This window comes from Sprattus sprattus, assembly GCF_963457725.1.
Source record: "Sprattus sprattus genome assembly, chromosome: 5".
Taxonomy (NCBI): domain Eukaryota; kingdom Metazoa; phylum Chordata; class Actinopteri; order Clupeiformes; family Clupeidae; genus Sprattus; species Sprattus sprattus.
This window is the reverse complement of record NC_137924.1, coordinates 10,311,388-10,323,887: the sequence shown is the minus strand read 5'-3', so window position 1 is coordinate 10,323,887 and position 12,500 is coordinate 10,311,388. Positions and strand designations below refer to the sequence as shown.

General features: G+C 48.1%; 1 protein-coding gene across 6 annotated transcripts in view; it reads left to right on the top strand.

Annotated features, from left to right (window-relative positions):
- Positions 1–12,500, top strand: part of tns1b (tensin 1b) — a 160,265-nt gene that overhangs the window by 79,498 nt on the left and 68,267 nt on the right. For 5 of the 6 annotated variants that reach the window (XM_080839271.1, XM_080839275.1, XM_080839270.1 and 2 more), the window contains one exon: positions 8,521–8,559. The exons of the other annotated variant lie outside the window; for it this stretch is intronic. In XM_080839271.1, coding sequence (XP_080695397.1) covers positions 8,521–8,559 — 39 coding nt within the window. The remainder of the gene's footprint in view (positions 1–8,520; positions 8,560–12,500) is intronic. 6 annotated transcript variants of the gene reach the window in all.

The window sequence follows — 12,500 nt, the reverse complement described above, 5'->3', positions numbered from 1 at the left end:
CTCTTCCCCTGGGTCTTTGACGTGGGGTTTGTGTGTGGGTATGTGTGTTGTGTGTGCGCGTGGGGTGGGGGGGGGTTACATTTGCGGCTATGAGCATAGTATTGTCCCTAGTAATTACTCCGAAATACCAGGCATGGAGTCTGCCAGTCTTGTCAGAATGGATCAGTTGCATGTTCCCTGTCTCTCCCCACATCCCACCACCATTGTGGCATGATGTCACAGTGACCCGGTGAGGTCGGTATGGGTTTGGAGGGACTCTTGACCACTATTGCATCAACACACTGGAACACCACGCCAATGCCTCTCGCTATGGCTGGGTCACAATGTAATGGACTGTAAGGAGGGATTCAGAGACTTGAAAGCCTCATCGTGTTTGAGCTCTGCTACAATTTTGGGGGCACGCACTTCAGATTCCATATATAGTTGTATTCAGTGGTAGAAGGTCACGCATCTTCTTGCTGAGGAGAGGTGGCATGTTTGAATCCCTCTCAAATTGCAGTCGGGCACAGCTCAGGTCAGTGCCTTGTCCTCTTAACACGGTATACCACTAACATGTCTGCCTCAGTTAGCATCAAAATGAGTGCTTCTCGGGCTCCTCCGGTGTGTTGTTTTTCAGACCGCTTTTAGATCAGTTGACAAACGGAGCTCCAGAAGCATCCTGTTTGTGCGTGTTTGTCCCCGCGCCGTGTTGACAGTACGGCCACCGCGCTCGACCTGTGTGTTTGTTATTGCGCCTGAACACCTGGGGTAAACAGTGCACTCTCCCAGTCACCCTGTGGTTAACACATCAGCACAAACGCGCAGCGGGCCGGTGAGAAGCCCCAAAGGAGTCCGCGCTGCCAGATCCGCGTTTGGGCTCGAAAAAGAACAACCTGTCACAACCCATCAGACTCACTCAGGGGTTCTCTTCGCGCTGACGAAGACTAACCTCTGCATTTGGAAGTCAAATGAGTCTGTGGCTCTGGTTTAAAAAATGTGTCCGTACGTCTCTGTGTGTCTCTGTGTGTCTCTGTGTGCCTGCATGCGCTGGAGTACAGTAACCATTTCCCTCAGTGTGTTGCCATCGTGATCCCGGCTAAGAGCCCTCCAGACAGAGCCTGAGCTCCAGAGTGGTGTCTGCAATAAATCAGCCGATATGAAGGTGAGGGGCTGACTGCTGGAGATTTGGTTAGCTTATGGGGGCTCTCTCTGTCTTTCTCCCTCTCTCTCTCTCTCTCTCTCTTTCTCTCTCTCTATCTCTCTCTCTCTCTCTCCCTCTCTCTCTCCGAGGAGCTGTGTTTGGGCTGCGGTGCTGATGCATCACACATGTGCTTTCAACTCAGGCCAGAGAGCCTGAGGCCCGATGCCCGCGGATCACCCCGGTCCTCCTTCCCCGGGATCAGGCTCCCTTTGTGGGCCGCGGAGGCTGCAGAACAGGCCCCCCCCCCCCCCCATCCCTATCCTCTGGAGCTGAGCCCTGGGATCGGCGCATCGGTTAGCACGTGCGAACCCGTGCCCCTCCCCAGGCTCCCGAACACTATGTGAAATATTCTTTTGCTGTTCTGGGAACACTGGTCGCACGCCAGTAATGGAGAGAAGAGGGCAGGGGGGAGGTGTGTGTGTGTGTGTGTGTGTGTGTGTGTGTGTGTGTGTGTGTGTGTGTGTGTGTGTGTGTCTGTGTGTATGAGTGGAAGTAGGGAGGGGTGGGGGTGGGGGGCGATACATGGGAAGATTGCCCCCCCCCTCCTCCCTCTTCCCCCATGAGTTCTTATCAGGCCCCAGTCTCCTTGTGGAATGTTTATAGAAAGCAGGCTCGTTTCAACAGCCGCGGCACAGAGCTGTTGTGTTCGTGTTTGCCTTTGCGTTTGATTTATGGCCCGGGCAGTGAAATAAAGCCAGGAAGCCCAGCGCCCGGCCCCAACGCGCCGTAATATACAACATCCAGCTACGCTAAAGCGAGGGAGCTGGGTTTTTTTTAAACCCAGAGCTGTGAAAAGGGCCCAAACGGCCAAAATGGCTGTTGACTTTCGTCGTCCTTGCCTCAGGGTAAACTGTGTGGTTTTGCCCTTCTGCACATAACCCAGGGGTGAGTCATTCCCCCAGAAGACCAAATGTGATCGGTGCTATGAGAAATGACAGGGCTCTGAGACATCACACAGACTCTATCACATTTTTAAATCGCTAAGTGGTTGATGTATCCCATTTGTGGGAGGTTGTGTGTGTGTGTGTGTGTGTGTATGTGTGAGAGAGAAAGTTTCATGTCTGTGCATAGGTTTTTGTGTCAGAGAGAAATGAAATGAGGAGAAAAAAAAGATTTTTGAAAGAAGCCATCCATCATAACTACCCCACATCCTTCAGAGGCAGAAGATAACTCATGTGGATGTCAGGAGCTTACTGCTATATTATCTCCAAAAGTAGACCCCTAGCGCGTCAGCTCTTCACCTGCTTGTGAAGGGGCTTTTTCTGAGGGCCCCATAACTCTTCGAACCACTAACGTGTTAAATGCCACCTTAACTGGCTGAGAATGGCTGGCTTGCCTCAACCTGTCACAGTTCCCTGACAGCACAGAGCGTTCCCAGACTGGCCAGTAGATCGGCACAGAGGACCGAAAGATATGAACGACTTGCCCCGCACTTTGTCTCTCTCCTAAAATGGCCATTTAGGGGGATTTTGTAATAGTTTAGGGTCGTCTGATCTGGTCGCCGTACAGTGTCTCCGAAAACAGTTGTCTTGACATGGTCCTTTCTCTTTGTTCAGTCATGCTGTTTTAGATGGGGTTGGGTTTCAGCAATTACTCCCGAGTTGATTCTAAGTCCTCCACGTGATTGGAGATTAACCTTTGCCTTTGGGTCTTCTGCCCCTACTCTAACCTTTTTTTTTTCTCCTTGGCTTCTCTTTCAACTTGCTTTACATTCTTCCTGTTATCATCCTCTTGCGAAGGGTACATGAACAATGTGGAAAACCGTTTCAGTGGAAAATTCAACATCGCCGTCACGTTTCCAAGAGAAACCGTATAACCTGGTGACAATAACACCGTACAGAAGCATAGTGGCGTGCGGAACAAAAAAGGCAAACACATATCTGTCTCGGGCTTCCATGACCGTGAATGCAGCATGGAGCTTGGAATTTCTGTTAGCAGCCTAACTGAGCTTACATCCTGTCAGCGAGGAGCATAAACACGGCAGGGATATGGAGGGCCTCGAGGCCTGCTACATTTCAAGCCTTTTTCTCTCCCCCTCTCCCGTGCCTAGTCACAGCACCAAACCCCCCCCTCTCTTCTGTTTATGTTCCCATACCTTCACCCAAATCTTCTGACTGGAACACGTTAAACCTCTCGGAGCAGCGCCTGGTTATCTCTGATCTGGCAGGGGTCATCTCTCACCCAATGTTCTGCAGCTTTATGGCCAGTGTTAGTATTTTAAGGAGCGCCGTGCAATTTGTCAGAGCACGTTTAGCCTAAGCCTGAGTCCATGTTCAGTGTCCCACTATGCAACACGGAGCCACAGGAGTTTGGGATGGATGGATGGAGGCAGCGCTGCTGTTTACATCGGGACATGTCCAGAGCTCTCTTTACTCTCCAGCGCATGGCGGATCTAAAACGAGGCAGTGTGTGAGTGATGTTATTCATTTCACAAGAGAAGCAAGAGAGAGAAAGAGAGAGAGAGAGTGAGAGAGAGAGAGAGATTGAGAGAGAGAGAGAGAGAGAGAGAGAGTGAGAGAGAAAGAGATCTAAGTGGGGGAAAAAAGAGAAGAAAAGTTAAAGGAATGCCAGGGTGTCAGTCAAGCAGCGCGCTCTGACAGAGTGCAGGCGTGGGCACCTGGATCCGGGCTTTTCTCTCCGCTCCGCGCTCTCGCTCTCGCTGTTGTTTATACCCAATAAGTCCATACGAGCTGTCGGACTGGCACTCGCAAATACCTGTGTTTGGGTAAGCGCTCTGTTATTGGTTACTGGATATTGCGCCCCGTTGCAGATCTCCGCTTAGACGTGCCAGATGCATGGAGTCTTTTTTTCCACGCTGGATAAACATGAAAGCACTCACCGTGGCCGAGTGTTTATAAAAGAGCCCCAGTTTGGAGCGCTGACCAGTGGTCTTACTTCACAGCACACGGCAATTGATAGGTCCTCAAAGGCAGGATCAATATTTGTTCATTCCAGACCTCCCAAACAATATTGACCAATATTCTAATAATGTGGTCGTTACTAGCATGATAAATCATGGCCAGTCATACGTTACATAAGAAAAGGCAAGCACTCTCTCTAGTCTCTTCACGGAGAGGGAGAGGCAGAATGTCAGTCTGTCAGATATGAAATATAGTGTAATGGATCTCGGTTTAATTTTGTTAACACAAGCATGTAAGGAATGCAAAAACACAATTAGCCCTTATTATATTACACTCATTTGTCCCCTCTGATAATATCAACACTACCCCCCACCCCCCTGCTCTCACACAAAGAGCACACTGACAGAGGCTTTGTGTAACCCCCTCATGCCAGCCAAGGATTTTGTCCATATTTTTTTTCTCTTTTCCCCTCTGCTGAAAGCCCCTCCTGATCCTACACATCTGATTAGTCATCTTGCTGACGCATAAATGAAATCCTTAAATGGCTCCCAGAGAAAAGGGGGGAAAGGACATGGAAATTCTTGAACATAGCCATACTGCAGGTTTGTCTGTGTATAGCGGACATGTTGTTGAGAGTCAGTAAGGGCCTCTGGAGTCTCTAGAGCTGTGTACCACCTCACTTGGCTATCTAAACGTCTTTCATCTAAACGTCTTTCCAGAGAAAAGGAGGAAAGGACATGGAAATTCTTGAGCATAGCCATACTGCAGGTTTGTCTGTGTTCAGCGGTACATGTTGTTGAGAGTCAGCAAGGGCCTCTGGAGTCTCTAAGGCCGTGTACTACCTCACTCGGCTATCTAAACGTCTTTCATGTTACTGTAGGTACCAGTCCAAAACGACGTTAGATACATGACAGATAGGCACCATGTTCTTGTATTGGAAGTCTTGAGAACACCTCAGGCAAACATTTGTCATGGGTTGCACTATAAGTGGTATCATATTTTGATTGGAGATTTGTATTTAAATGTTGACCACACTATGTACCTTAAGTAGTCATTGGTAGAACAAGGGAAGGCGGGTCAAGAGCAGTTGGCTTAATATGATTTAGTGATTTGTATTCCAGACGCTGAAGATAGACGCCCTTAAATGAAAGTTATGGTTGAGAAGCCTCAGGGACGGCAGTGTCTGTACATGAGCTAGCCTGTGCTGTGCTGTCAGGTAGAAGTGCCTGAAGCCTGTAGAACTAGCGTAAACACAACTAGCCTAGTCAAGGAGTCTTATCAACAGCCAAAGCCCCGGAAGTTTCCTTTTTTGTCTTCTCCTTTCTCTGCGTTGACTTCACAACTTCCCGTCTTCCTGTGGGCTGACCACACGATGGGTGTCGGGGCGCTTGTTCTCCGGCGTGGTTGCCCACCACTGGACGTGCGGTTGCTCTGTCTTCAGGGTTCACCTGCCTGGCTGTCCAGATAAACACAGCCTGTGGTTTAGGGGAGGGGAGGCCGAGGGGGTTTGAGCGGCGGCCAAGCCCAGCAGGGAGCTGCTGTGCCAGGCTTGAGAGCGTGAGAGCACCACGGTTGAAAGTGTCGGGGTACCCAGAGAGCCGACCACTTTAAAAAACGGGGCAGAATGTCAAATATTTGATTGTGGGTGCGACTCCCACATGTCTGAGTATTTTATAGCCTCACGCTGTTCTCTCTTCTCCATAGTTTTCCTTTTTTTTTTTCATGAATACAAAGCAGGAGGTGGAGGGCTGATCATTACATATGCAGTGGTATAATCCAGCTCAATGTCATTCCATATGCAGCAGTATGATTCAGCTCAATGTCATTCCATATGCAGCAGTATGATTCAGCTCAATGTCATTCCGTATGAATATGTTCTCCATCATCCTCTGTCCAGTGTTCTTCAGCTTTTGGCCACTAAACTTTGTGGTCACCCGGCACTTAACAAACCAGGCCATTATCTGTGAACTTCATCCATTTTCATGCACTGTCTTGCTTGTGTTGTTTACTGGTATAATGGCCCCTTTAGTCTGCTGTTATGTTGTTGCCTGTAACCAAAACCACTCTCTTAAAAGCCACACATTCAACGAAATGGAAATTAGTTTAAAGAGAGCGTTATGGTGAAAACATCCCTCGCAATTTGCTGGCGTAGGTTGTGTTATTCATTTGACATCTCTCCTCGTCCTAAACTGACAAACACTCAATGCCAGTCTTATCCCATATGCCCCTTCACGTTGACCTTGGTATGAACACTGTCCAGGATAGGCCCATGCTGGACATTCCTGCAGTGCCAAAGCGGAGGAGCGCTCTGTAGGAGGAGAAGTAGGAGGAGGAGGTCCTGTGCAGGGTTTTAAAAAAACAAGGTGCTGGAATGGTTATGGATTGCACGTGAAGGAGCTGTCATCAGTGGCTGCTGGAGGGCAGAGCGGGGGGCCAGGTGATGGAATCCTGGGCTGAGAAAGACCAGGCCCTGTGGCCAGAGAAGACGTGAGGAGTGGGACAGGACTGAGGAGCTCCAGAGGCCTCTTAGGGTGGAGCTTAGGGAGGGGAGCGCTGGGGTCTGGGGAGCGGATGGAGGAGCGTCACTGAGAAACAGGAGGTGGGGCAGCCCTACAGGAACACGTGAGGAGTGAGGAGAAGAGGGCGAGTGGAGGGGCTGGAAGAGAGGGAATGGTATGAGGGAGAGAGGGGAGGAGAGGAAGAAAGAAAGAGATAGAGATGAAGAGGGAGTGGAAGGGGAGGCAGCCAAGTAGAGTACTTTGACTCATTTATTGATGATAGTGATTTGGTGAATAAGTCTCTGGAAATAGCTATCACTGCCTTAGATATCGGTGTTGTAGCACTGATGCATGGTAATGCAGTTAAGAGCTTTGTGGCATCACAGATTTATATACTCCATATCACAACTATTTTTAAAACGCTGAAGGGAATTTGGATGCAGTAAAGATGAAAGTTGTCAGCTGTTTCATGTGGTACTTCATGGGCTTTACTGGATCTTTTTGTTCTTGGAAGTTCTTCGTAAATAAACACCGTCCCTTCAAATGCGTCTTATGCTTTGGTTTCCCCCCCTGTTGAAGCAGAGTGCTGGTCACCGGGAGTTCACAGCTTCCTGCTCTTGCCTGTAAACATCCTGTTGACTGTCCGTTCAGTATGTTTACCCAAACTGTTTACACTCCCAGAGTTTAAAGTGAACATCTTCAAACTGATACCACATAGTACATGAATCAACTATTTGAATTTGTCTGATGTGAAAAGGTGATTTTTATGGATAAAGTCTGCTGCTTTGTCATCATATCTGTTAAACAACAGTACACATCACCGTTAGCATGATAATTACGACACCATCTTGTTTTAAATGAACAGGTCTTGGGACCCTGGATCTTTGTGAGGAATGGAACAGTGAAGGCCTTGTGCATTTGCTGGAGCTCCTTAGAGGTCAAAAAGCTCTGCTAAACCTAATTTACTACTCTGCATTAAAGAGGAGAGAACGGAAATAGGCTAGGTCAACAAACAGCCTTAAAGAGTACTTATGGCTGCATTAAGCTGTCAAACTTATAGCCGTGTGCTGATCTGAGAAAGACTATAGAGAATCCTGATTCACCTGCTCGAGGATTCTGTCTTCTGCTGCTGTTGCTGATGCTGTCCAGCTGTAGAAAAAGAAAAACTGCCCTCAAGTGACTTTGTCCTGACTGGAATTCTGAAGTGATAATGGCCACACTTCCTTGAACATGATTTACTCCAAGAGAATTAAGATAACCAAGACGTTTACACATGTCCCTGGTCAAACATGCTGTTTGGGGAATTCGTGCTATTTTGGCGACGTGGACGGGTGGATGTGTGCAGCAAGTAAGCAAGTTATGCAGATCGGCTGGATGTTGTTTGTCTTAATGTTGTTGTTATGAGTCAGTGATTATCATCCTCCATCCTGTTTATTCACTACAGGCGTCATTTGTTCATTGGGAGTCCGGCGATGGGTTGTGGCAGAGGCCAGTGTTCTAATCCTATTATTCCAGACCTCAGCAGAGCATGGGTTCCCGTAGCCCTACGCTAAATAGTCTTTAAACCTCACTGACTTCCCCAATCTACTTCATATCAGTGGGAAGGCTGTTTTTTTTTTGTTATTGCATAGATATCTGGGATGTGTGTTGTTGATGACGTTGCCTGTTTCCACTTGTTTGCCCGTATGGTTGTGTCTCTTGGCATTCCAGTGAGTTAACCCCCAGAGGTTGTGACTGTTTCCTGTACAGATCTTGTTAGGTCTTTGTAAGTCCTGCCAAATGTAATTTGGTCCCCTTTAACATGTATCATATGAGAATTGCAATGCTTCTAGAACAATCAGCCTGCTTCATGTCATTACAAGACAAGCTGTGTCCTTGCTCTGTGCAGATGAGTGGGGAGTGTTCATAACCACTGCCTGCGCCATCTGCGAATCTTAGGTCAGGCATAAGTCTTAAATGTTTTCTTTCTTTTTAATTGCAGGTTTCTACATCTTGTGTCCCTGCTGCTAACTACGAACTGGTAAGAATCCTCATTTTGTTGTTGCATTTTTCATTTTTTTCCTGGTTTCCAGCCAGATGTAATAAATACACCAGATTGATTCTTTTTTGGCAACGTAAATGAACCGGATTATACTACAATGTAAATTGCTCTGTAAACAAGAGCAGCGTACATTCAAGACGTGCTTTCAACAAGTTCTCATGAGCTCGTAAGCGAACGTTTGAAAAAAAAAAGAAAGTTGTGCTAAGCCCTCACTCTCCTTATTTGGTCTAAACCAAAGATGTACTCCATGTCTCCAGCACTTTCCCTCTCTCAGCTTGTCCAGTGCCCGAGTGTATTTTTATCCGCAGCAAGACAAAGAGAGTTTTTGAGACCATTACCTGCAAAAAAAAAAAAAAAAATCAATGCCTAAATTTGGACCTCACTCTCCTGAGTGCTGCCCCAGCGTACTGAAAATGTGCCCTTTTGAGTCAAGGACACTCATTCGTTTCTCTGCTTAACACTCAAAGGTCTATATCCCTCGTCCGGGATTTTTTTTTTTTTTAGTTTTCGTCTGAGAGACATAAAAAGAACAACCACGGAAACATTGAACCCTTTTCTAATATTATTGCTGAGGTCTTCTAGAATAGAATCATATATTCCATTTGTGCATCAATGTTTTTAGTTAAGCAAAATGTACAAAAACATCAAGGCATGTCAGTCAACTTAGAAAAGTCTAAAAGGCCTGGGACCTTAGAGTGTTAATTCCTCCTCTCTCTGTCTGTGTTTTAGTGAAGATAATGTGCATGGCTGCAGTCCCCCCATGCTGAGAGTGTAATCTCAGGCTGGAATAAAGGAGTGTAGCTGTCAGGTTGCCTCCCAGTCACTGGGATGAGCCAGAAGATTCTCTCCCCGATCACACGCTAATGATCCTGGCTGCCCGGGTAAACACGACCAAGCCAGATACACGGAACCGTTTGACAGCTTTTGCACGATTGTATGACACGATGAGCTTTGAAACAAACGCAAAGAGAAAAAATGCGCAATACCGGTGACAACACAGGCGAACTTCAGCGAGCTGTGAAAACAAACACAATCACTGACGGAGGGCAGTGGCCATATTTACGGTAGGAAACACAGGCCAGCTGTCAGAGAGGGGAAACTGCAGGCAGGAGTGGCTGTAACGGAGGCACCTGCAAGGGCTTAATGGTGGCTGTGTTTATGGCTTGTGTACAAGTTTCAAACAATATCGGCTCCATACTCCCCTTCAGCACACTTTAGATGGGGAAATATACCCTTGACAGTGATATCACTTCCTTTGACCGGCTTATGTAAGAGCACTTAAAATAACTGCCTTAAATTAATGCGATGGTTTCAATGTGCATAAAAGCTGAATGCTGGCAACCATATCAATGACACCTGGCCCAAAAGCCCAGAGATGTAAAGTGTGCATTTGGCCCGCTCTCCCAATGAGTATTCTTTTTTAGTGCAGTTTCAGCACCTCCTCCATCACCTCCCCCCTACTCCATGGTCATTCTCTTAACCACTCTGCTCACTCCCTCCAGGCATGGTTCATTGACTTGCTCCTCCATCCCGAACGCTCAAATCCCCTCCCCCCTGCTCTCCTCTCCTCTCCTCTCCTCTGTTCTCCTCTACCGACTCTGCTTTTTCAGGGCTTTCTATTAATCTCACTTTCACAGTTCTCTCTTCGCTTTTAGACTCAGGGAAGTTGAAAACATACTGCATGAGAGGATCTGCACTGGGTTTAAAGGGCTTCGCTGATAGGTAAACTGTTTATAAGAATGTGGGCCTGAATGTGCAAGCGGGATAAGGAAGATCAGGGGTTCTGGACAAGACCTCTCCTCTGGCTACGAAGGCTCTCCTCTCTCCTCTCTCCTCTCTCCTCTCTCCTCTCTCCTCTCTCCTCTCTTCCCTTCTCTTAGCTCCATGTTTGGTAAATTCCTGTGTTCCGAGGAGCCAGCATGTGCGCCTGTGATTTACTATTCGTAACAGATCAGGTGCAGAGCGAGGTGGACCGCTAGCCATAAATTGCATCAACAAAAAAGCAAATTCAAAAAGGGAACAGAATGCATGGCATTCTAACTCTGCTAAAGGCTTCACGCTATGTTGTCAGGTAACCTTGAAGCTGTGAACGTGAATCGAATGGACCATATTTTCGCTCTTAAATTAGGATGATGGCGGTTTGGAATAGACGCCTGAGCTTGAGCAGATCTAGCCTGGAGGCTGAGACCTGGCATCAGGGAGACACAGGGAGAGGTACCTGAGCTCAGATTGTCAAGAGCACACGTACTGTTGTCTGTACTGTTGTCTGTACTGTTGTCTGTACTGTTGTCTGTACTGTTGTCTGTACTGTTGTCTGGGGCCTGTGGAGACTATGCGCGGGCGCTTTTCCATGGGTTGGGACGTGTGAAACGTGCACTCATGCAACAACAGGAAAACAGGATGCATTCCTCAGACGTGCCCTCATGTTGGCTCACAGCGTATCTGCCAGGAGTGTTTGGATTGTCTGAGCGAGGCTGGCAGGAAGATGTCAGGTCCAAATACGGAGCATGGAACTACGTCTCTCTCTCTCACTCTCCCTCTTTCTCTCTCTCTCTTTCTCTCCCTCTCTTTCTCTCTCTCTCCCTCTTTCTCTCTCTCTTTCTCTCTCTCTCTCTCCCTCTTTCTCTCTCTCTCTCCCTCTTTCCCTCTCTCTCTCTCTCTGCTTGTCGGCCTCTCTGCCCCCCAGCCCCTCATTAGACTTCCAGTTCTCCCGTTGACAGCTCTCAGCCACACCTGCCCTTACCTGTGGCTTTAAGAGCCCCTCCGCTCCTCCGTCATCACTCCATCACTTACGTAAGGCCGTGTACTAAATTGGCGTGGAGGCCAAGGGGGCGCCAGTGCCTCGCGTTCTAATGACTTTTAACTGCGTGGCAGAGAGATGGGCAAGATCGTTTCAATTAGAGGTGGAATGTTTACAGCCTCACATGCTTCACTGATTTACTCTTGTTACATTCTGTGTATACGAGAGCATGCCAAGTATTCAATAACGGGTATGTGATTTTTATCTGCGAGGCATGAGTGTCCATGTGAGTAAGTCCCCCCCCCCCCCCCCCCCCCCCCCTTCGCCTGGATGACCATGCCAGCTGGGGAGGCGCGGAGCGGAGCTCTTTTAGCCGCAGTAATCAGGATAATAGACATGCGCCCCCTATGAATGTGCCCGCGGTCTGACGTGAGCCCCAGACACACATGCCTAGGATGGCTACAGCCAAAGCCCATGGGCTGCCAGTCGCTCTTGACCAACCCAGCCAGGGTCCACTGATGCAGGGGTCACAGTGCCTATAGAACATGGCTTATATCTGCAGAGGGAGGGAGGGAGGGGAAATTTGCTGATGATCTGGTCAAGCTTTGTGTGTGTGTGTGTGTGTGTGTGTGTGTGTGTGTGTGTGTGTGTGTGTGTGTGTGTGTGTGTGTGTGTGTGTGTGTGTGTGTGTGTGAGAGTGTGTGTGGGTGTGTGTGCGTGTGTGTGCGTGTGTGTGTGTGTGTGTGTGTGAGTGTGTATGTGTTTGTGTGTGTGTGTGTGTGTGTGTGTGTGTGTGTGTGTGTGTGTGTGTGTGTGTTCTCTGCAGCTGGTCAGCAGCACTGTCATCATCTAGTGTTGTTTATGCTGAGTCATTGTTGGAGCGATGTTAGCCATAATAGGCCATGAGAGAGACCGAAAGGCGGAGAGAGAGAGAGAGAGCAGGGAAAAGAGAGAAGGAGTGTGTGTATTAGAGGGGGAGAGAGAAAGTGAAAAAGAGATGGACAGACAGATAAAGAGAGAGAGAGAGAGAGAAAGAGAGGGATAGAGAGAGAGAGAGCATGCCAGTATGGCTATTTTCCTCTCAGGTCTATTTGTTTGTTTAGATGGAGTTCTAGAGGTCCCCAGAGAGCAACTCTCAGATCACAAGTTGGGATTCTTATGTAACGGACGCAGAGCGGAA